This window comes from Triturus cristatus, chromosome 5_1, assembly GCF_964204655.1.
Source record: "Triturus cristatus chromosome 5_1, aTriCri1.1, whole genome shotgun sequence".
NCBI classification, from domain to species: Eukaryota; Metazoa; Chordata; class Amphibia; order Caudata; family Salamandridae; genus Triturus; species Triturus cristatus.
In genome coordinates this window covers 261,665,063-261,690,232 of record NC_140587.1, presented here as the reverse complement: position 1 = coordinate 261,690,232, position 25,170 = coordinate 261,665,063, and the positions used below count along the sequence as shown (strand labels likewise).

The following is a 25,170-nucleotide window of genomic DNA, read 5'->3' as shown; positions in this document are numbered from 1 at the left end:
GCAGTGCATTTTCTTTCACTTTCACCTGGTCAATATTTTGACAGATGTGCACACTTTCACAGAATCACAGTTACAAACGGAATATGTGACCATTGCCCACTTTGCTCTGCAGAGAGGCCAAGGATTGGATGACCATGTATTCTAAACACCTTGCCAGGAAGGCACCCATTCCTGGCATCCAAAAACCATGCTAGGAAATGCCAATTTTCATTTGCACTCACCAATAGAAAAACCTCTGCCATGCAACCGTTGGTGGAATGTGGCAGGAAGTTCATGTTACATGCATAATGCGGATGGCCAAAACTTCGCCAACTCCGCTGGCAGAACATAAAAAACATGAGGATGATTAAGCATTCAATCACAGAATAATTCAACAAACATAACTTGAAATGTGTTTGTAAATCACAAATCAAAATTGTGTCAAAATTTACATGAAATAATTTCTGACAACCATATATCTTTGTTTTCAACCCTTAGTACGTTTTTTAAATTTATTTTTCTCCTAGTACAATTGAGGGTCTTACAATGATGGACAAACATTTAACAAGGTACATATATACATTCAACAATATATATGGTACATATCTGTTGGGCAGTGGATTATTAGTAGTGTCATATATGCATTTATCACTGGCAATAATAGCACTGACACAATATAGGACACAGAATAGGTCTTAGAAAATTATTCCCATGCTCAACCCTTGGTAGCTTGGCTGCGAGCAGGCAGGCTTAACACCAAAGACATGTATGTAAAGCATTTAAACACACCATTTCAGTGAATAATTAAGACACAACACACAATAAAAGTCTAACAGCAAGTTATAAAAATGGCAAATATTTTTATCTTTAAACTGACACCACAACGAACAAAATCCACTGTAGTGAACCAGAGATATAAATGTTTAAAGATTAGTCACTTTCTAGTGCTCAGAAACCAACAGTGCCACTTTTGGACTTTTGGTTGCCTCTGTCAGAGACAAATTCACCTTTAGCAATTGTTCTTGAGGATTTCTCACCAGACTTGCAGCCTCTTCAAGCAGGCTGGTCCTGTTAGAACTCCTTCCTGAAGTTCTTCTTGCGGGTCCAAGAGTATCCAACACACAATTCAAGGATCTGGAATCTCCAAGAGGGTCCTTGAAAGTGTGAGACTTCTATTCCCATAATCCACTTGGACAAAACCCTTACAAATCCACTGGTAGTACTCCAGGCTGAGGATTCTTGGTGGTGATAGTCCAGGTGAGCTCTGTTAATCTGTAGCTTGCAGGGAGTCCACTTTTTAGTCCTTTTGAAGCAGGTTTGATCCACAGCGTTGTAGTTTCAGATGGTGCAAAAGGCTCAAATTTCAGAGTGCAAGGCCTGGTGAATGCACATCAAACTCTTCAGCGTGGGCCCTTCTGACTCTCTTAGGTTTCAAAAGCAGATCTGAGAGGCACTGTTCCTCTCAGATACTTATTCAGTGTTCTCTGGGGTCAAGCAGGAGGGCACTCCTGTCCAATGAGGTGCAGGGCAGCACCCCAGAGTATGACCACTTCCTCCAAAGTGTGCCAAAATGTTAACCCATAAAGCACTAATCTTCCAAAATTCAATATATCAGAATTTTCAGCAGAGGGAGCAGAAGTAACTACACCAGCCCACAGGATGGCTTCATCTGCATGGGTCCACTCTCCTATAATCCCCCCATCTGGCTGTGAGGCAGGGGGGACAGGTGTAAATGAAAACTGGTTTCTATAGCTTGTCTCCTCCTTCCCTTGAAGAGCATTATTTACTACCCCTCCCCCTGGCTCTGGCATTCCTATGTTCAGCAACATCTCCTCCCAGAAAGGCTTCCTAACCCCAGGGGTCATTTATCACATCTTCAAAGCAGCTAGACTCACCCACGTATCTCTGACCAATCAGGGCAGAGCACTACAGGGTTGAATGTTGGCTTACAGACAAGAACGTCCTATAACATTTTAGAATAAATTCAAAAATACCATATTGTTGGATTTATCATTACCTTTCTACTGAGTCCCTTGATCCTAGTTTTAGGGCTTTTCTTTCTCCAGTTATTAACTAATAACTTCTTCCCATGTTAAGCTATGGGCTGGGGCTCTGCAATGGAAAAATGAACTGGGTAATTTCTCCAATACCAGGGCCTATAAAAAAGCGTTTATACGGACCCTTTTAATACTTACAGGACCCCCAACCCTGGAACACATAGGAAAGACTTTAAGGGTTATGAATATATCAAAATATTGCAGTTCCTCATTTCACAGTTTTCTTAGCACAAAAGTCGATTTTGGGAAGCAATTTACTGCAATGTGGGGAGTGAAATGTGCAATTTCACTAACCCCAGGGCATATAAAAACCTTTTTATAAGGATTCTCCTTATAAGTACTAGACCCCCCAGGAGACCTTGGGGGTACCTACCATGCCCAAATATTGTAGTTTATTTATTTGTAAGTGCCCCAAAACACAAAACACGAGTTTGGGCACAATTTGCATTTTAAAAGAAGTCCTGCAGCACCTGGCTGATTTTAAACTGACCTCAGGCTCCAGCAGTGCACACATGCAAATGCAGAAAAGGCTGCTGGTCTCTCAACTGCACTGCCCTATTGTAAACTAGGGACTTAAAGGTAGTTTCAATCCCCCTGCCCTATATATACCAGGGCCTTATAGGGAAGGTCATGCCAATCAGAGGGATACCCTATCCCATAGTGTATCCTAGAGTATCTAGGTGTTTTTACTGTATTCTACGTGTGTCTTCAGCATAGCACTGGCCCTGGGCCTGGTTAGGCAGAGCCCAGGGTCAGTCAGAGTCAGTTACCACCAATACCAGTCAGCAAAAGGTTGACTTTGCAACATTGTCCGTACAACACAAATCATATATAAACTTTACAACAGAAATCATATCTAATCACAAAACATAAAAAAATGTATTTAATTGTCATTGTTAACCTATCCAGAACACAGTTTTGAAATACCATATCAGTGGTGGTTATATGTATTCTTTTGAAAGTCCACCATCCACCTAAGAGGTAGCAAAGTGAATGGACTGCTTCCTTTCTTTTGTGTCCACTTACACACTTCCCCAACATAAACAATTATAAAAGTTAATTTTTGGTTGGTTTCTCCTAATCAAATAGAGTTTATGCCTTTCAGGCTGTACAATTTCAAAGGCCTCATCCAGACCAACAATGGAAAGGAGACCGATCATTCTTAACAAGAGGCTTCGACATGTGCACAATGTATCACTTGAAGTGTGAGTGTGCGGTATTCACGACAAAGTAAACCTCTCCGAAGTCATGTTTTTCAAAGCGGCTACATCACCGATGCTGAATGGTAGTTGGGCATCACAAAAGCATGAAAATAGAAGGGACAGATCTGTCTTTGGCTTTGCAAAACTTGCGTGGTCGTCCATTTGAAACCGTCAGCTTCCTTGCGACGTGTTTAAAGATGTAAACTCCATCAGCAGTGCAGAAATTATTGCCCACCCAACCATATCATCTCCCTGTTTTGGACCAAAATCATCAGCACCTCTCTTTCATCAGGCTATGCTCCTGAATCCCTCCAAATAGTCCAAGTCACACACATTCTTCTTAAAAAACCAGGAGCAGACCCCAACGACCTCATTAACCTCAGATCCATCACCCACCTTCCCTTCCGAGCCAAAACGTTGAAGAAGTGTGTCATGCTTCAACTCAACCGACAGACAGAGAAATTCATCCTCCACAACACTATCCAATCAGGATTCAGGAAAGGCTGTAGCACCGAAACTGCTGTGTTCAATATTGTCAATGACATTCACAGATCCTTGGATGAAGGCGACATCTGCCTCCTAATCCTAGTTGACTTAACTGTGGCATTTGATACAGTAAATCATTCAGATTTACTTGAGACTCTCAAAAACACACATGTTATCAATAAAACAGTCCTGAGATGGTTTACGTCCTAGCTGCAACAAATAAAAATCAATAGCTGTCTTTCCAAACCTGCACAAGGTGTACCTCAATGCTCAATCCACTTTAATCTCTTCATGGAACCCCTCACTGATATTTGAAACAAAGCAGGGGTCAAATATCACCTATAAGCCGATGACACACAACTCTATTACAAAATAAAATCACTCATTTACCTCCAACATCTGAACATCACACTAACGGGGAGAGGGTGTGGTCCGTCGGCTAGACTGCCGACTTTGGTGTTGGAAGCCAGGGTTCGAGCCTTGGGGTCGCATCCACATCCTGTGATTCTGGGCAAATCACTTAATCTCCCCGTGCCTGAATGTGTAATGTAAATACGGTGCTCGTGTAAAACGCTCCAATACCTTCGGGTCGAGTTCGCGCTATATAAATATGCAAAAACAAAACAAAAAGAAAACTAAGATATAAGCCTGGCTAAACACGAATTACCTTAAACCGAACTCCCAAAAATATAGAACTACTACACTTCTCCCCAAAAGACAATCCTTTACCTATCCAAGAACGGATCAAGAATGTGAATGCACTAAACCACTCCCTCTCACTTTCTAACTGCGTCAAGTACTTGGGTATCACCCTGAACACAAACATGTAAATGAAGGAGCACATCAACAACTCAGCCAAAGGAGTGCTCTGCACACCCAGACATCTCAGGAAAATCAAACTGTTTATTACCCCAGACGATCTTAAGACCGTAGAGCAATCACTTGTCATCTCAAAACTTGACTATGGCAATGCCCTGGCTTTCCATCGAAGGAAGATTTAGCTTTAACACAGCCTGTATCCCCCACAATGCCCTTCATACAAAAAAATCCTAAATATTTAGAATCCAAAATTTCAAGAGCAGCAAGTGTCCGGGCACTGAGAAATTCCATTTCTCTTCTTCTCATTCCTCCTAATCTGAAGAATAAATCATTCCAGGCACACACCCTCTCAGGAAATGCTCCGGAGGTCTGGAACTCTCTCCCCTAGGATCTTCACTGCAACCCCTCTTTTCCTTCCTTCAAACGGGACCTTAAATCTCTACTGCTTAACAACGACTTCAACACGCCCACAAGCTGTTGTGCGTTTCCTTCATTGACTGGTTCCATGAAGATGGTCACATAACTCTTTCAGTCTCCTATTCTGTCTCCACTGCCATTCCCCAATGTGTCCTAGCGATTTACTTTCGTGACTTTGTAACCACTTAATGCTCGATTGTTCTTTAACTTTGACTAATATGAATCCTCCCATATACCTCTTGTAAACGTAATCACATAACCTAGAAAGTGTTCTGATACCCTCTGGTCTACTTAGCGGTATATAAAACTCATTAATAAATAAGTTATAATCCTCGATTGAAGTTACATAATAGTTTTGACTTGTAGAACGGTAGTTACATGAAGTCCAAGAAATGCAGAGGTGACTGAATTGAATGCACTGCTAAAATTAAGCCACTCACTCTATACAGTGTAGATGCATCCCCGTTCCAATTAGTATTTTATTCAGTAGTTCAACAGTTACGTGATGGGGAAATGCGTGGCATCATACCTACATTTTCCTGGGATCCTAGAAAACAAACACTTGATGCAGGGATGCATTGCGGGCCACATTTCAAGGATCCTTGCAAATGTTCATATGATGCAGGCAGCGAGTAACGCTACACAACTCACACTGGGCGCTCCTTGCTTATCAACAAACACAACGCAAAGAAATGTGCGTGTGATGCCTGGGAATGCGTGGTGTTGCTGTAGAAATTTCATTAGTTAGATACAATGAATGCAAAGAGGAATGTGTTCCCATTGATGCAGTGAGTGCCAGTGACTAAAAAATACTAATAAACTGGCCAAAAGTTAGTGGACATGTATAAAACTGCTTCAATCAAATACTCTATCAGAGTTAAATGTATCCAAACCAAATAAGCTCTGGTAAGAAACTGAAAACTCCACAGCAGACAGTAAACCGTTTGCAAGGAGTCCTTTAGATTTCTATTCTTACCCTCAGAGCGTTCACGAGCTGATCCAGAATCAGTTCATGCTTCTGCTTAAGTTGATATGGGTGCTTGGAAGAATGAATGAACCAAAGTGCCTAATGGAAATGTAGGCACTTTAGTTCAAAACTAGGGAACAGCTCATCACCAACTTGTTGAGTTCTGTTCCACAGCTTATGGAAGGAATCACAAACCTATCTGAAGTAGTTTGTAAATGTGCACTTCAGAAGCTTCCCAGCACAGTCATCAGTTAAGTAGCAAGAAGCAAACAGACACTCCCACACTAAACACAACAATGTAGCCATCGGTGACACAGGAACATTCCGAGTGATGAGGTATACAGCTTCCATGTAGTATTTACTACACTACCGACCTTTTATTTTTTATTATTATTGTTTTTTATTATCATTGGGATATTATTGATACTAATGGCCCGGAAATACATGCAGTAACATGGGCATTGATCTGTAAAATATAAGACCGAATCCCAGCAAGACTGGCTCAAATTTTCCAGTGATTTGAGGTCAGTAGACTGAGAACCATCAATTTAGGTAATACTATCAACTCTTGAACAAATTATATACAATCGGTTATGCCTTATCTGGTAGAGACTCTGTCTAGCTGCAGATTTCTTACCTCAGAATTATCCGGAGGCGTCAGACTGGATCCAGACATTTTTCGCGAGCCGTACCCCTGTGCGCCGGTAGGCGGCATTGTTTAGCTCGGCGTGGCGTCGTTGGTGTCGTCCGCGACAGAAGTGTTATGCACAGTGCCAATATAGGCATCACCCCAGTGCGCTGACATGAGTTTATTTTTGAGACTTTCCACACCAGGAGCGCGGAGCAATGAAGAACACTGACAACTGGTGTGGAAACTAGGGCCCTGATGTTCCAGTTGAGGGCCCTGAAAGGGGAAAGCCCTGTACCTAGAAATCAGTTTGTAGACCAGGAAGGATGTGTGGGTCGGTAAGGAATCTGTGGCCAGATAAAGTCCCTACCAGATAAGGTGTTACTGAAGGTAAGAAACTTATTCATCTAATAGAGACTTCTAACTGCATATTCCTTACCTTAGAATAGATACCCAAGCAATACTTCTGAGGAGGTGAGTCTGCGAAACAATTTCACACCAAAAATCCCTGCAGGACCACACAAAGTGCCCACCCCGACGGACCTGACTTTTCCAGAGAGTACTGCTTTGTGAACATGTGCAGAGAGGCCCACATTTCTGCCTGGCAGATGGGCAGGAGTGGGACACCACATGCTAATGTAGTGGTTGTAGCCTTGGCTCTGGTGGAATGAACATGCAAGTCCTCAGGGGGTTGTTTCTTGACCAGAGCCAAGGCTACGACCACTACATTAGCATATGGAGTCCCACGACTGCCCTTCTGCCAGGCAGCATGCAAGCCCGCAAAGGGTTGCTTCCTAGCCAGTGCACAGGAGATTTTAAAGCAGAGCACGATCCATCAGGCGATGGTCTGTTTCTGCATAGCCTTTCCCTACTTCTCTCCAATATACCATCCACCAGGAACTCTTTCACGCAGTTACGGTAAAACAACAACGCTCTTTTTGGGTCCAGACGGCAAAGTTGTTCCTCTTCCTTGGAGGGATGTAGGGGAGTGTAGAAAGTAGGAGTGACAACTTTCTGCAGAAAGAGAGTTCTAGTGCAAAAAACCAGGTTATCTGAGTAGATGTTCAGGTAAGGATGCTTGGATGACAAAACCTGAAGCTCACTGACCCTCTAGGCAGAAGTTATTGCCACCTGGAAGGCCCTCTTGATGGTAAGGAGCCTGAGAGAACAATTGTGCAATGGCTCAAAGGGAGCGCACATCAGAAAAAATAACAGATTAAGGTCCTACTGAGGCATGATGAAGGATGAGGGTGAAAACGTGTAGCAAGCCTTTAAAGAACCTATTTACAACAGGGAATTTGAAGAGGGATTACTAATCAGGCAACCGCAGAAAGGCTAAGATGGCAAAAAGATAGCCATTTAGGGTGCTCAGAGCAGAGTCCTGCTATGCAAGAGAAAGGATAAAGAGAAGGACCTGAGAGGGGGGAGCAGAAAGAGGGTCAACCTTTGCCACTGGATTCAAGATAGCCTGGCTGATGAGGGTTATGAACCCGAAACCGGTCCCAGGATGCTTGTTTCCAGTCCAGGGAAGACATGGCGTGGCAGTTCGGGCTGGACTGTTCCCATGAGGCACAGGGTCAGACTGATTTGCATATGGCCATGTCTGAACTGGGGTGGCGGAGTGAGCTAAAGAATGATGATGGATTAAACCCAAATCAGTTGACTGGGGGTGAGTGCTTGCAATGTTCAACACTCTGTCCATCATCCCCTTTGGTTCTGCTTTGTTCGCCCTAAGTTGGCAGGGTATGCCCAGACGTGGGTCCCTTGCTCACTTTGCTACTGGATTCAAGATAGCCTGCTGATGAGGGTTATGAACCTGAAACCGGTACCAGGATGCTTGTTTCCAGTCCAGGGAAGACATGGCTTGGCAGTTAGGGCTGGACTGTTCCCATGAGGCACAGGGTCAGACTGATTTGCATATGGCCATGTCTGAACTGGGGTGGCGGAGTGAGCTAAAGAATGATGGATTAAACCCAGATGGGTTGACTGGGGGTGTGTGCTTGCAATGTTCAACACTCCGTCCATCATCCCCTTTGGTTTTGCTTCTCTGCTTCTCTGCACACCATGTCAAAAACAATATGTCAGGAGTATACTGCGTTAGTGAAGGGACACCTAGCAGCCAAGCTAACTGTGCAGACTTTGGGCAGAAGGTTGAAAGCTGTCAACTGCCACTGCTCAATATCCATTTATGAATGCAGATCATTAACATGTTTAGGTGGAGAACCCTCCTTTGCTGCTGTGAAAGGAGGTACTCCCAAAGAGGCAGCCTGATCGGAGGCTCGATGTCCATGCTCAACTGCTTGTGATACCAAATTCTCTAAGCCCAGTCTGAAGTCACAAGGATGACTTGGGCGCGGTCTTTCCTGATCTTATTGAGAACTCTGGGCAGGAGTGGTATGGGCAGAAAGGCGTACTGGAGGCCTGCCTTCACACGAGAAGAAAATCGCCTTCGAGTGAGAGACGCCTTGGAAACTCCAGTGCGCAATACCACTGACATTGGGCATTCTCGGAAGTGGTGACCAGATCTAACCAAGGCTCTCCCAACTTCTGAAAGAGACCTTGCATCACCTACGGATGGAGACACTACTCATGATTCACTAGGCATCTTCGACTGAGTTCATCTGCCCTGGCATTCAAACAACTCGCCAGGTGTTGAACCACCAGGGATATGCCCTGACATTCCAGCCATGGCCAAAGGTGCAGGGCCTTTTGAGAAATGGTCTATGACGCAACCCCGCCATGTTTGTTGCAGTACCACCTGGCACTGGTGTTGTCCATGAACACCTGCCCTACCCTTCCCTTGAGGGCATAAAGGGTTTTAATGCCAGCCGGTTTGCTCAGAGCTCCAGTAAGTTGATGTGGAGTCCAGAGTCTGATGGAGACCAGAGGCCTCTGATCTCCAGAGGCCTCCGATCTCCACCTCTCACAGATAGCCACCCCAGCCACGCATCTGTCACCACTGTCAAATCTGGTTGGGGAAGGGAGAGGGATCTGCAGCTGACTCAATCGTGGTTTGGTACTTACCACTGCAGAACCTTTGCAGTTCCATCCGAGATCTGGACCATGTCGGGGCTATTCCCCTAATGCTCCGCCCACTTCATGCTTCAGGTCCCACTGCAGAGCCTGCATATGCCAGTGGCCATGTGTCACAAGCAGGATGCAGGAGTCCGTGAGGCCAAGCAGCTTCAGCGTCAGTCTCACCGAAATCCAGGATAGAGACTGAAACATCGGTATCATAGCCTGAATATCCTGGACTCGTCTTTCGGAAGGATAGGCCCGGCACTGCACCTTGTCTTGAGCACTCCGATGGAAGGGAGAATCTCAGAGGTAGTCAGGTGTGACTTTGCTATTTTGATAGTGAACCCCAGAGAGTGCAGGAGGTCTGCCGTAGTCTGGAGGTGGGAGATGACGGCCTGGGGCGAGCGCGCCTTCAACATCCAAACATAGATATAGGGGAAAAATGGCAACTCCGATCTCCACAGATGAGCTGGAACCATTGCCCTCACCGTGCCGAAAACCCAAGAGGCACTGGTAAGGCAAAAATTAAGTACGACGAACAGAAAGTGCTCATAGACCATTGGGGACAGGAATGTGGAAGTATGGGTCCTGCAAGTCCAACGCTAACATCCAGTCGCTGTGCATAAAGGACTTGAGCAAGAATTTTTCACTTCTCCTTCTTGATGAAGAGATTGCACGTCTAGGATAGGACAAAGGCCTCCATCCATCTTTGGCACCAGAAAGTAGGGGAATAACAACCATGACCTACTTCTGGCGTCAGCATCTTTGGCGAAGAGAGCTGTCACTTCCATCAGCCTGTCGCAAGAGGGTACATAGATGGAGGGGTAGTCACAAAGGGGAGAGAGTAGCCCCTTCAGACAAATTGAATAACCCAGTGATGTTACAGACCTCCAGAGGGGCAGGTGATGGCGTATCCTGCCGCCCATCGCATGCCCATGATAATAAGAGGGCAACTAAAGGCATTTGGAGGCTGCTGGATGAGTGTTGGACTGGCCCAACCTCTGCTGTCCGCCCCTTGTGTCTGTGGGTACCACATCCTCGGCTACGCAGGGGCTGGGAAGCTTGCGCGCAGTGGTGGCTGAGCTGGTACAGACATGGCTGGAAGCCTCTTCTGTGGCCACAAAAGGACCGAAAGGGTGACTGGGGTTGGCAGGGCAAGAGGCACATGCCCAAGGACCTGGCTGCAGCTCTGCTATCCTTGAGTCTTTCCAGCACTGAATCTGCCTTTTCTCTGAAGAGACAGGCGCCATCAAAGAGCATGTGCATTAGCGACACTTATACATCCCTAGAAAAGCAAGTTGTTCCTAGGCAGGCATGGCGACGTAAGGTCAGTAATGAAGAAACTGCTTTACCCAGGGAGTTGGAAATATGAACTTTACCACACCTTTCCCGCCAAATATAGCTTGGGAGAGTACGGCCCGGGTCTCCTCCGGGACCATGGGCAGCACCTGCGCAACCAAATCCCACAGGCCATAGGAGTAACAACCAAACAGACATGCAGTGTTCATAGACCACAGTGCCAGGCTGGTGGAAGAAAACACTTTCTTTCCTAAGGTATCCAGCCTCTTGGATTTCCTAACTGGTGGGATGATAGGAAAGGATTTACACTGAAGGTGGAAGCTTGGACCACCAAGCTCTTTGGGCTAGAGAGTTGCGTGAGGAAGTTAGGGTCTCCATAGGGTGAGGCGGTGCCAGCAGGCTATCGTCCTGTTCACAGGAGCACCTGTGCAGGATTTGGCCCAAGTCCCCAGCAGGAAGTCTGTGAGGGCTTTATTAAATGGGAGCAGCAGCTCTGAGGGGGCTCACTTCTGCGTGAAGCACCTCCGTCAAGACTTTAGTCTGACTACCACTGAGGGTAGGCTGAGGTCCAGGACCTCGGCCGCCCATCTCATCACCATACCAAAAGAAGTCCCCTCATCCATAGCCATGGTAAGGGGAAAAAGCATCCCAGTATATGCAGAGGTGTCCAGTCCATTGGTGTCTGCCAATTCATGTTGGGGTATAGGGGCTGGTATTCTTCAGGGTCCAACGACCCTTCCTTATCCTGCCTGAGTCCCACCATTCAAATAGGGCTCGGGATCTGGCCTGGAAGGCATGGCTCTAGTGGGTGCCAGATTCGGTGTTGGACAACACCCCTCCAGCTCTGTGCCAGAGTCGGGAATGAGAATGGGGATGGTACCAGCACCACTGGTACCAATGCCGGGGAAGGTTGAGGTGGTATATTCGGGGCTGGTTCAGATACATTTATGGATCCAAGGGGCCCCAATGGAGCTGGAGGTGGAACTGACAGTGGAGAGCCAGTGGGGGCCCATCCCGAAGGCATGCCAACAGGAATGGGCAGCCCAAATATGAGGTGCACTGCTTCATAGAACTTGTGGGACCTTCCTTGCAACCGCAATCAATACCCTAGTGGCGTCACATGTCAGGCGCAAGGAGCTTGAGGGAGTGCTTCCTCAATGCCTTAAGGTGCATGGCAAGATAGTCGATGCAGGTCGTCTTGTTGTGGTTACGCTCAAGGCACTAGAGGTCCTTCACCAACTTCTGCGGGTGACAGGTGCCTCAGGGCATGAAGCTGGCCTGCCTAGTTGACATCCTGACACACTAGGAGGAAAAAATCACAAAAGACTTCGAGAAGAAGTAAAAAAATGGTAATCTAAAAACGTATTGGGGATAGCTCTCTCTGGATCTGTGCTGACTGGTTCGGTAAGAAAAGAACTGTTGTCAGCACACTGGGGTGGTGCCCATACAGGCACCATGCACGTCACTTACGGCAAGGACACAGTCACGCAGAGCTGAACGAAGGCACATATCGGCGTGCTGCAGTACTGCTAACGAAAAATGTCTGGATCCAGTCTGACTCCTGGGGATAACTCTAAGGTAAGTAATCTGCAGCTAGAAGTCTCTATCAGATATTGATAGCACTAGCGAAGACAGTAGGGTAGAATGAAGCACTGTAGTGAGGCCAAAAGATGATAAAGGCTTAAGCCAAATTGTCCCACATGTCAAAAATTGGATTTGCTCTGGAAGAGGACAGAGACCTGTTTGACTTAGGTGTTAAAGAAAGAGTAAGGGCAAGGATGAGTTCTTCCAGATGGTGCAACATAAACATTAGGCCCCCTATTTCAAACTACCTCATCCTGATAGCCTTGGCATAGATCCTCATACTGCCCACTAAAGGCACTACAGTGCTCTTGTAAATGATAACTCATTTTGTTCAATATTAGGGGGGCTATCCTGTTAAGTGAGGTGAGTTACAATAGTGTATTGGCATATAGCACACCGGTAAACTAATAGTAATCACAACCAAATATTAGTAACAAAAGTAATAACAATGAAAGTAGTAATAGTAAATAACAATATTATTATCAAGTTTTTAAGTGCACAATTACCTAAGAAGGTGTCCTGGCGCTGCAGAAAAGGCAGCCTAGCACAATAATCTGATGCAGACACCTATTTAGAATAAAGCCAAGTCTTGAGCAGTTTCCTACACTAATTAAGCCAGGAACTGAGCGAAGAGAGGCAGGTTGTTCCATAAGCACGAGGTCGGTATCGAGAAGGCTTGACCCCCAAAGCACACTAGCTTCAATTTAGGCACTGACAAAGGATGAGCTTCAGCTGAGCGCAAACACCGAGCAGCAACTTGTTCTGTAAAATGACAGAAGGATGAAGAGCTCCGTGAACAATACAAGCAGCCTTAAAGATGATCTTTTTAGGGGCAGGTAGAGAGTGAAGTCAATGCAACACCGCAGAGGCCGATGCTGAGCAAGAGCAGTCTGTATCCATTATAGTTTCTTAATTACATACTCCTGTGACCCTAGGAAGAGGGCGTTCCCATAATCCAGGTGACTAAGGGCGGGGGCCTGTACTACAAAGGGAAGGGGAGAAGGAAGAAGGGATGGGAGAATTTTCCACAAGACTTTCAGCAGGTCGCAACAGGTGGCTGCCAATTTATTCACTTGGGCCACTAAAGATAACTGTGCATCAGACTGAAACCCAAGGTTCCGCACAGCCAAGGCAGCATCAGTAGGACAGTCAGTCTGAGGAGACCAGAAGTTCTCATGCAGAGGCTGGGGTATTTTATTACTCCCATGGCAGAAAACCTCAGTTTTCTTACCATTAAACTTGAGTGAACTTTAAGTGAGCCATTTGGAGATCTTTCCCATGCAAAGATGAACATTTTCATAGAGGGCAGGAGATGACTGATCCAATGTTATGAGGGTTGTGCCAGCCACAAAGGGCCAGATGTACGACCATTCCATTTTGTGTGTCGTAAATTACAACATTTCATGACTTGCAATTTACAACAAGCAAAATGGAATGTACATGGGACAGCTGCTTGCTTGTAAAAAATATGTTCACTGCCCAACAGAAAGGGGAAGGGGTTCCCTGGGGACCCCTTCCTGTTTGGGACTGGCTTACCACCGACTTTTTTTTTTTTTTAGTTTTATATTGCGCAAATTAGACCCAAGACATCGAGTATCAGAGCGCTTTACATGAGCACCAGATTTGTTACAGATGAATACATTTTTTTAGGCATGGGGAGATTAAGTGATTTGCCCAGAATCACATGATGCTGAGCGTCGTTGCCGAGACTCGAACCTGGTTCCCCAGCTGCAAGGTTGACCACTCTAGCCGTAAGGCTACATCCTCTCCCCTTGAAAGTAAGTGGTAACTGATTGATTTGCGACTGCATTTGAGGTTGCAAAACAATAGTACATATCGGTGCAACTCGCTATTAGGAAGGGACGCCCCTTCCTAATAGAGACTTGCAAACACTATTTTGCAAGTCGGTAATAGGATACCGACTCGCAAAATAGGGTTTGTACATACTTGCAACCCTTTTTATCAGTCCCAAATGGGCTGTTTGCGACCACTGAAAACAGTTGTCCATCTGGCCCATAGTTCATATAAGCTACCCACTGGTTGCGAATCAGCTGTATTAGAGGTCTCGGGTATATGTTAAGTAGTGTGGGGCTCAGGAATAATAATAAAATCAATAATAATAATAATAATAATAATGACAATATTAATAAAAAGAAGACAACGAAAAAGTCGAAGAAAGAGAAAGAGAAAGTAGGAGAGTAAGAGTAAGATGAAGAATAAGATATATTTGCATAAAATAATTACAAAAATGAAATTGGCAGTCCTTATTTAACCTCAGAAAGATGAGAGGTTAAAGAGAGCATGATGGAATTCAAATGACAAAGCACAGGCAACAAAAAGCATAATGAATTAATCTAACAAGCTATTTTACTGGCCTCATTATCATCCTCTCACTTATAATGTGCACGGAACTCCAATGTCTATACAGTATCTATAATCTTAAGGTGTTCGGCCCAAATGGGACTGCTGAGAAAGTTAAAAGTTTTCTCTGAAGCAAATGTTCAACTTTTTTCAGTGTGGCAGTATAAAGATTTACAGGAACCCTCATATGTGTATATATATTGTTTCACATATGGAACTGTGAAAAAGCTGTATTTGTACATACAGACATGTCATGTGCAAGAGAAACTAGACTTTCTCGTTTTTAGGTTGAGTATTCGAGACCTCTTGTATATACTTACATTTGTATGTACTTTGTGGGCTCTGAAGATCAGCCCTAGGACTTGTCTGCTTACTGTTCAACCGCCTCAATTTAACTGTCTTGATAGAAAATGACCCGCAGAGGTCAGTAAAATACCAGAAATGCTTTCTGCTTGTTCAACTGCCTCTATTTAACTGTCTTGATAGAAAACGACCAGTAGAGGTCAGTAAAATACCTGAATTGCTTTCTGCTGAGGGAACTTTCTTTTTTTTACTTTTCTGGCAACTGCCTCTATTTAACTTTCTTGATAGAAAACGACCAGCAGAGGTCAGTAAAATACCAGAATCACTTTAGCATTCTCTAGATTCCAGTCCATAGAAATTGTCTCCCACGAGCACCTGTAGACAATATTTTTTTGCAAATCTTGTATTTTCAGTGATATGACAACCGAAGGCCATGAATTTATATTAAAAACAGAGCTTTGGACTACACCATTTCCTGCTGAAAGGCAATATTTCTCTCCATGTGTTCCCATACCTGGTGTGTCATGCAGTTTGGTGCTTACATTCCCTCCATGTTAAAGACAGTAGATGTTTCAGCACCCAGGCTAATGTGATATATAGCTAAATACATTTAAGGTCCCAAAGGTGAGACCGATTGCATTGCAAATGCTTGTTTACCTCAGTTTTCTCCATGGGAGACATAATTCACATCGTGAAGAAATCCCTTATCCTCCATGCCTGACTACGCTGAGAACTCACACAGAAAATTCCTACATGTTGGTAAAATATGAGATATTTCATAAATCCAATGACGAGCGCACCTGCTCAATTAGTAAGTCACTGACTTGTATATGCAGTCATAAGTTATGGCATTTGCAAGGCAATGCACCTCTTAGGCACACAAATATCTTTGTTAATTAGACCCAAATTTCCAAGATGCGAAATAAAAACAATTGAACAATAAACAGAGGAAAGGAAACGTTACCTTCAGAGCTCTGCCAGAAAGCGTAGGCCTTCATGCGAAGGGCGGTCCGGAAACGCTCCTTGTTGGTCAAAGCAACATTTTTGGGCTCCTTGGACGGGCTCTCTTCAATGCCATCAATGTTCAGTGGAGAGAAGCTCTTCCCCTTGGGGCTGCTTCCGCGGGGATTGGACAGCCGAACCCGGTCCAAAAGATTCCATTTTTGACTGCAAAACAAGCCAAAGAATCACTTTTTCCCTGAGTTTCATAAAACATGCACCAAGGATAGGTCCTTTTGTATTTTAAACCAGAGGTGCACATGCAGCCAGGTAAAATGCAAGTTGCCAAGCAATGTTAAAAAGTGTAAGGCGCCTATTCGCGAAGGCATTTCGGAGCACGTGAAGCAGTACTCCTGTAACACTAAAACATACGCCTTTGTAAATTGGCCCCAAAGCATATGAAATGGGAAAAAAATGAGTAACTTCAGGGAATGTTCACATACAGTTAGTAATAATAAACAGGACTTGTACTTTTTCTCATAATGAGTTCAACATTTTGAGGTTGTTTCCCAGAGGCATGTAAGAATACGTAAAAGAGTACAACTGTAGTACTACTTTAGGTACTCATAAATGCTTCTGTGAATAAGCCCTTGTGTGTTTAAATGGTTAGTCTTGTATTAATCTCATAATCATTTATTGAAGAATTGAAGCTATATTTACAAACCTTTTTTGTGGTTAGAAAAAGACCAGATCGTGCTGTTTACCACCCCAAAAATTATTTTATGTATGTAAAAAAACACAAATTAGGATTCGGTAACACGTTACAGAATCGCAATTTGTGTTTGCGATTCGGTATTTGGAAGGGGCGTGTTTAGGGCGTCTCTTCCAAACACGAAAACATGCAATGGGATGTATGAATGATTTGCGGCCGAATTATGGTTGTGAAATATTCATATTTTACTGACTCCTTGAAGGAAGTGGTAACCCATTCGCAAATTGGAAGGTGTACCAATAGGACCCCTTCTATTTGAGAATGGAAAAAATATATTTTTAAGTGTAGGAAGTGTCCAAATTAAAGCTTCAATGATTCATTTCTTTTTTTTACACTTATCCCATTTTCCTTTAAGGAAGGAAAATTGGCTGCATTAGAAATATTGCTTTATTAACAAGCAATCACAAAAAATGGTGGCCTGATGACCCCAGAAGCCCACCATCCCTGTGATAGCTGCTATTCCCAATGGGTCACAAACTGCGACCTTCCTCATTAATATTCATGAGGCAGATCAATTTGTGACCCACTAGGAATTGCTAAATAAAACTAAAAGTCTTTCATACATTAGGGACAGCGATTTCCTAATAGCAATCCACAGAGAATCAAAATTAGGAAATCGCTATCCTTAAAATCTTTACATATGGCTCTTTATTTCCAGACTAAACAGCCATCCTGTGTCTGATAATGTTTTTTTTTTGCATCATTATTAATAACAATATTTTGGAAGGTGGATTATTAGTAGGGGTAAGTATGCACCTACCATTAGCAATAAGCCCACCAACACAATATAAGGTACAGTCTAGGTCTCAATACATTATCCCCTGGGTCAACCCTTGGTAGCTTGCTGCGAGCAGGCAAGCAGGCTTAACTCAGGAGTTAGGTATGTAAAGGACTTAAAAACACCAATACATTAAATAAGTAAGACACAACAATACAGGGAACTGGAGATATGAATCATTTAAACATTAAACACTTTTGCGTGCTTAAAAACAAATAGCTCCAACTTGGGACATCTGGTCGCGCTTGACCAGGACAAAGTCAAAGTTTGAGGCTGACTGCACTGGAGCCCTGGTCAGATACACTAAGTGTTAGTTCCTGGGCAAAATTTCACCTTCACAGTTAGAAACGTATCTGGAGATTTTCTCTCGACGGTGAGCAAGGTACTTCGTCAGGCCGGATTCACAGTGGGTTCGCTGGCTTAGTTCAGCGGGAGCTCCCGGTCATCTTCTAGAAGCCTTGTGCTTTCAACTGGACAAACCTGTAATCCAGGCCAGGTTGCGGTTGGATGTAGTCAGCTTGACTCTTGATGTCGGGTCGGTCCACTTATGGAGCTTTTTCCAAAAGTTGCTCCAAGCTTCTGGAACTTCTTCCTGAAGGACCTTTTGAGGATTCAAACTGTCCAAATCACAAATCCAAGAGTCTAGAAGCTCTGAGACGGTCCATGGAAGTTTGGGACTAAAATTCCCACAATGCACCTGGCCCAAACGTTAAAAGTTTACTGGACCCACTCCAGGCTGGGGACTTCTTGAGGGAGATGGTGCAAGCAAGCTCTGTTAATCTGTAGCTTTCAGTGAGGCCACCCCTAATCCCTTTTTAAGCACAGCAAGGTCCTCAGGGCTGTAGTTCCCAGTGTGCAGCAGGAGGAGTACTTCAGAGTGCAATCCTTTGGGGTGCAGATCAGGGTTCCAGCAGGGCAGTCCTTCTTCTCCTTGTAGTTTCATGTGGCAGATCTGAGTTGCTATGCAGCTCACACATATTTATTCAATGATCTGGGGGGGAAAGCAGGGTGCCACCCTAAAGCATGACAGCTTCCTTCAAAATGTGGCATATTCTTGTCCCACAAAGCACTGCACTTTAAAATGCAAGATGAATCCCTCTCTGTGGGAGCTAGAGCTGGCTAAATTAACCTACTCATTTCCAATGACACTCCTCCTCCAGACCTCCTGCAAATTCCATTTCTGGGTCTGTCATCTGGCTGGGGGTACAGGAATGGGGTAGGCCTTGCTGGCATCCCTTACTGTCCTACTCTCTTTGAAGCCCAATTTGATTTACCCAGCCCCTTCCTGGCCTGCTCTCTGCAGCTGCAGAGCCTCCCCATCAGATAACCTCTATCTCTCTATGCAGGCCACTTATCACCTCATCAAAGCAGTTTGGCCAAGCCAGTTAAGGCTGACCAATCAGGAAAGGTTGCTAGAAGGCTGGATTTGGCTCACAGAAAAGAAAGACCTATAACATATTTTCTGTATTAGTTATGATAGATTTACCAGTGACAAGTTGTTGAATTCATCATTACCAATCTTTTAAGTCCTTTAAATCTTATTTTAGTTCACTCCTATCAATAGTTACACTGTATTACAGTATTCCCATCTTAGCCTATGGAGCTAAATGCTACAATGGGAGAACACAAAATTGGCAGTTTTTCCCTCACCACGGCATATAAAAGTTATTTTATAATGTCTCTGCTTATAGTTACATGACACCCCACCTCTGAAGCACATAGGGGCGACCTTATTGATGACTTATATGTAAACATAAGGTAGATTACCACTTTGGAAGTACCTTTAATTCTAATGTCAAATTTGCATATAGTTTACTTTCAAAGACAGTCTTCAAAGCAGGGCTGCCTTTACAAATGACAGTAGGCAACACAGCAGTGCACAATCCAGTGCAGGAAATCTACTGCGCCTCTAAATATCCCTGCCCTATATATACTAAGGACTTATAGGCAGGTCGAATGTCGCTTACTCTATTATATGCTAGGGACTTACAGGAGTCTGCCATTTCCAATTGCAGTTATACCTAATTACCATATACCTTTTTAATCAGAGCACTGGCCCTTGGCCGGGGTAGCATAGCCCAGGTCACAGTCAGAGTCAGTTACCACCAGTATCAGTCACAAAGTGGGGGTGGACAAGGCAAAAAAGATGACTTTCTCACACAACATCTTTATAAAGAAGAAGCATATAGCACATGGTAATTTTGGGCTACATTCAAGAAGGAATTATTTGACGCAATTGCAATATTCAAATGTTCATGGCACAACCCAGAACTGTGTATGGAGGCTTACAGCCTCATCCAAGCTTGAATGAGCAATCACCCATGAAGCAAATGAAACATCAAAGCCAACGTCCTAGATCACGCGTTAATATGAACACCTAATGTATTAGGAAGGTTCAGACTACAAAACCTGCACATCCTTTGAGGACGTTTGTATGTGAAATGCTGTTATATTGCAGACTATCTCCAGTGAGCCCTCACTGTACTCCAGCAATGTAGAGCACCTTTGAATATGAGCCCACAGCTTCCACTGGCACAGTGGAAGTTTTTTCTCGGGGACCAAAACAGAAAATTCTTAATAAATGGCCTTCCTCCATGCATACCAGCCATGTTAATCTTTTGTATCGATGTGTGTCCAGTAGCGCAGCCAGTGTGTCATGGGCTCTAGTGCAAGGTAGGAGATTGTCGTACTTTAAAATTTGGGACCGCGTAGGAGGCAGGGCCCTACCCCTGTCTATCCCGGTATTAGCGAACCGCGAATGGTCAATGCGGTATGTACAAGTGCTTTGTGTAACGTTTTAGCTATGAATGCACTATGTATACGACATTATACATTGACTCCGTGGGTTCCATCTTGGAGCAGTGGCCATCTTATAGTTGCCCTCACATAGGCTACACTTTAAGAACAAATACAGGCCTCTAGAACACATGCGCCTTCCTTTGACTTCTCTGTGACCTGTGCAAACTGACTCCACTGCCCGAGGTCAGCCCTGTCCGGCCGGTTCCTTTTACTACGGCCAAATGGGATTAGCATCAGGGCCCGAGGCATCATAAATTCCTTCTTCCCACACGAACCCTGACTAATCTCTTTCACACCTGACTCTTTCTGCTTTATGGCTTGTTTTACAAACAGGAGGTGCCCGTGTTTATTGGGGCCTGCTGATATCTGATGAGGGATCTGAGCCTCGTTGGGTAAATAATTGCGGGCTGGCTGAACTGAAATGTGGGATTGTAGTCATGACTCTGCTTGTTCTTTGAAGTAAAATATGTGAATGACCAACTGCATGAGAAGGGCGGTGTTGCCCAGAGCGTAATATTCTGTATAAAACAGAAGACTGGTTTTTGTTCTGGAGACTGCCTCATTCAGTTGCTAAGGCTTCTGTGCGACGTAGTCTCACTCATTTGAGTTTAATAAAGATGTCTTTTCATATTTCAGCTTCTTTGCCAAGTTCTTTGTTATATTACCATGAGAGTGGAATTTTATAATACTACGCCAACATGGAAAACAAAGTCATAGGGTGCTACCCCTGGCACCGCTGGGGTCCTAAAATCCCCGGTACTTCAGTTGGCGCCCGACAGCGCGGCATCAATACAAGTGACTATCTGGAGGAGCGATCTTGTCAGAGGACAGAAATCTACTGGGAAGAACAGGACAGAAATCCACTAAGCAGGTACTCTGAGCACTGTGGTTCTGGGGGATTCTTTGTCTCTGCAGCCCAGTATATCTCTGATCTTTCTGACTTTGACTCTCCAAAAGATGTCACTCCCGATTAGAACCCTTTTTGGTGTGAGTATTATAAAAGACGTTTGGTTATGTAGAACTTGACAGTTAGAATTTGGATAACCTTTTGATTAGTAAAAATAGGAATTAAGCATAAGTGCTTTGGTTCTTTGTCTTTGGTTATCGCAATTACCAAAGCCGAGGGGTTGGTTTCTTGGTTTGTTGATTTGGTCATTGCAATTACCATACCCAAGGGTCTCGCATATTTGCGAGTATATTGGTAGAGATAAACCCTTGAAGTTAGAAGCTAGATTAGTGAGCTAGAAGATGCCTGATCTTAGCAAGTTTGAAATGTAGCTTTGGAACTGTGAAATTTGTGTTGGCCAACTTTTGGTTTGTATAGGTTTGATATGCGAATTGCAATTTGTGTAGGCAGGTAATGAGGAGATATTTCTCCATTTTGGTTTAGTTGAACGGTGCACATACGAAAAATACCTTAAGCACCATTTTGATTATAATACTTGCGTTTTCCGCAGTATTTTTTGACATGCCTCTTTGTAAACTCACATGGAAAAATGTGTTGTTTTTTTTTTTTGGAAGGTACCATAGTTAGAAACGGTTAGATTTGAAAACATATTTCTTCCTTGGTGATTTTGTACCCCCAGGGAATTAAAATATGACATAATACAAAACAAGGATCCTTCGTTCTGCGCAGTTTTATGAATAAAGATATGCAGAACGATTTTGTGTGGTGTTCTGCTAGGCAAAGCTAGTGAATTGAGCGCATTCACTACTTCTTGGACATACATCTGTCTGTTGGGCTGTTTATGCAGCCTTTTGGAATACTATTGAGAAGCGTTTCTTGTAAATATGACTTACAACTAGTATTTGCAAATGGTTTGGTTCAAGTATAGTCTGTGAGCTGTTCTTTCTTTCTGTCATGCGTATTGATTTGTAAGTCAACTATGTGTTTAAATGTCTATGTGGTTTTCTCATTAGTGCAACTTCTGTAAGTAAATTGCGACGGCGCTAATTATGAAAAATGTCTAAAGCGCGCTGTATTGTCTGTTTGACCCCCTTTCCGTTTATGTCTGAAATGAGCTCAATGTGTGTTTGTGGGTCTTCTGATGTTTTCAGTCTGTGAAGTAAATTGCTGGTTAATTAATATCAAGTAGAAACTTAGAAAAAAATCCAGAAATGAACCATGTGATGTGCTAAAATAGCTATATGGTGCTCTTTAATTTGTAGAATGAGCGTTTGTTAACATATACAAAACTGCCGTTAAATGCTTAAAGGATAAAATTAGAAACACATTCAGTAGATATAAATAAGGCCCCAAAAACGAAATTATCTATTTTTGCATAAGTAAATAAATTTACAGCATTTTCCTTAGATGCATTGTATTAGATGTTCACAGGCAAACTTTTCAGCTGCAGTATATTTGATAGAAATGTTCATTCAGCCAGCACCTTCCCAGTTGAACACGGGTGGAATTTTGCATAACCGTCCTTTTAAATGAAAGTGGCGCAAAAATGTGACGCGTTTCAAGTTGGGCTTATGCGCCTAGGCTTGTGAGGTAATGTGTCCAAAATGATAGGCGAGAGATGCAGCTTGCTTTTTATACATGGAATTATCACAAAAACGAATAATTGGGATTTTTTTTTAAATTATTAATCATGGAAAAATTATTTTAAAAAAAATAAGTGCTTTTCAAAATCGTTTTTTGATATTTATAAAGCTTAATACTCATACTATGACCTCCTAGCATTAGAATTTGATTTAAGTTGTGTTGCATCACTAAAATGACAAGCATTTGCGTGTACAATTTTCCCTTGGCGCAGGCGCAAACAAGCTCATTTTTATAAAGTATAAGTTATTATTTCCAATGCCTGACTCATGGGTTATGTTATGTATGCATTCTGGTAATGCATATTATGCAAAAAAATTGTAGGATATTCATTTTTTAATGCCAAAAAAATCAAAGTCGAATTTGGGTAAAAATACTGTTTAAACTGTATTTTCTTTCATTCAGAGTACTTTTTAAAGTGTCTCAGGCTTCAATAAATGCATATATTTAGGTTTGATATATATTCACAGGTTGTGCCTTCTTATGATTCGATGAGTCAATGTGCCAGTACACAGGCTTGTTTTAATATCAGGGTTGAAGGTTCTAACTTTAGCTGTGTCTGTTAGGCTGGGCACGATACTACTGAGCACGCTATGAAAAATAGGACCTTTTTTTTTAAAACTTGGAGAAATTAAATAAAATATGGTGTCGCAGCCCGCAACTATTTGATGTTAATAAAAAACGGCCTTAATCGGGTTAGCACCCACACAGAAAGTGTATTCCGTAGAAATGGATTGACAATTACGTGATTCATCTTCATGCAAGGCGGAACATCTTAATTCACCAAGCATGTTTATTTTTGGTGTCAGAAGAAAAGAAAAACTCTTTATAGAATGTTTGTTGCATATAATTGGAAAAGGTTCTTATAATAACCACAGAAGTAATGAAATGTTACATTAAACGTTAAACGTACTCAGTATTTGATAACGTGTTTTAGAAAATGCATTATGGGAGTTGCAGTATGTCATGTAAGCCCGAGAGTCAAAAAGCGGTGCATGTGATCATTACGTAGAAATTAGGGGACAGGCTGCTAAGTGGGAGGGGCGGAAGGTTTAAAAACAGCTGGGGAAAGAGAAATGGAGAAAACGGAGGATGTTTGTGAGCAGGTACATGATGAAGCCAGTAATGATAGAGGGGTGGAGAAATGTAGAATTACAGTTATAAGAACTAGGTAATATGTAGAAAGGAGAACAATTGGGAAAATAGAATGCCTTGGAGGGAAGAGAGATGATGAAGGGGAGTAATAAAGACATGAAGAGTAGCGTGAGGAAGGTTGCATTGACGAAGGGGATCAAAAGGAATGTGGTAACGGTTTGAGTAAGTAGGAGGGGAAAGATGAGATTGCAGGTTCTAGCAGTAGGGGTGAAAATATTGTAATTACCTAACGGGAGGCACTAAGTTTCATATGCAAATATGAAAGCGACGAACCGAGCTTGAATAAAGGAATCTAGGGGACAACAGCGTTTAGTAATGTTAACAAAACAATTAAATGTAAAGAACAGATGAGTATGAAAAGAGAAACTGTTATGAGAGGTTCGGATAGCCCAGCAGGAGCATTAGAAACCTGGGAAATTGCCTTAAATTCCCTGCAGGTTGATTAGACAGTCTTTTGAAATAGTGAAACAACGGAGTGAATGATGATGGAAAAGCAAGTGACTAAATGATGAAGAAAATATCAAAACTCATTGCAAATGCAATTCGCAGTGCCAGTGGACTGGGGCAGACAGCGGTCCCAATTGCTGGAGTTCAGTCTAACTTTAGCTGGGCCTACTGAGACGTTCATTTATTTAAGGTTGATGAAATGTGTACCATTGCATAGGATTGCAACAAGCATTTATTCTAAAAACTGGTATGCGTGTCATTAAGTTTTGTGAATTATTCACAGTAAAAGTAGTTTAATAATCTGGGAATAGAGATAATTTTTTTTTTTTTTAGCGCCTAAAAAGGAAAAATTATTTTACAAAATAGAGTGAATTATTGCAAGTTAGGAGGAATTAGGAAGGCCTTCTGGCTTTGACAAATTCAGAGTGGCAGAAGCTGGGGGCTAGGGAGCTGCAGAGGCTGGCTCCAGTCGCGCTGCAATGGAGTAGGCTGCCACGTTGACATTTATGACCATTTATGACCTTTTAAATTAGGGCCTTGCCTCTGTGGAATGCAGAATGACCTTGCTACACGGGCCTCTAAAGGTGGGGTTTCTGGTTTCTCCATAGCAAC

The 25,170-nt window shown here is 43.2% G+C and overlaps 1 protein-coding gene across 1 annotated transcript in view; it reads right to left on the bottom strand.

Annotated features, from left to right (window-relative positions):
* KCNQ3 (potassium voltage-gated channel subfamily Q member 3) overlaps window positions 1–25,170 on the bottom strand; it is a 732,470-nt gene that overhangs the window by 54,466 nt on the left and 652,834 nt on the right. The window contains exon 10 of the mRNA XM_085604907.1: window positions 16,085–16,287. Coding sequence (XP_085461033.1) covers window positions 16,085–16,287 — 203 coding nt within the window. The remainder of the gene's footprint in view (window positions 1–16,084; window positions 16,288–25,170) is intronic.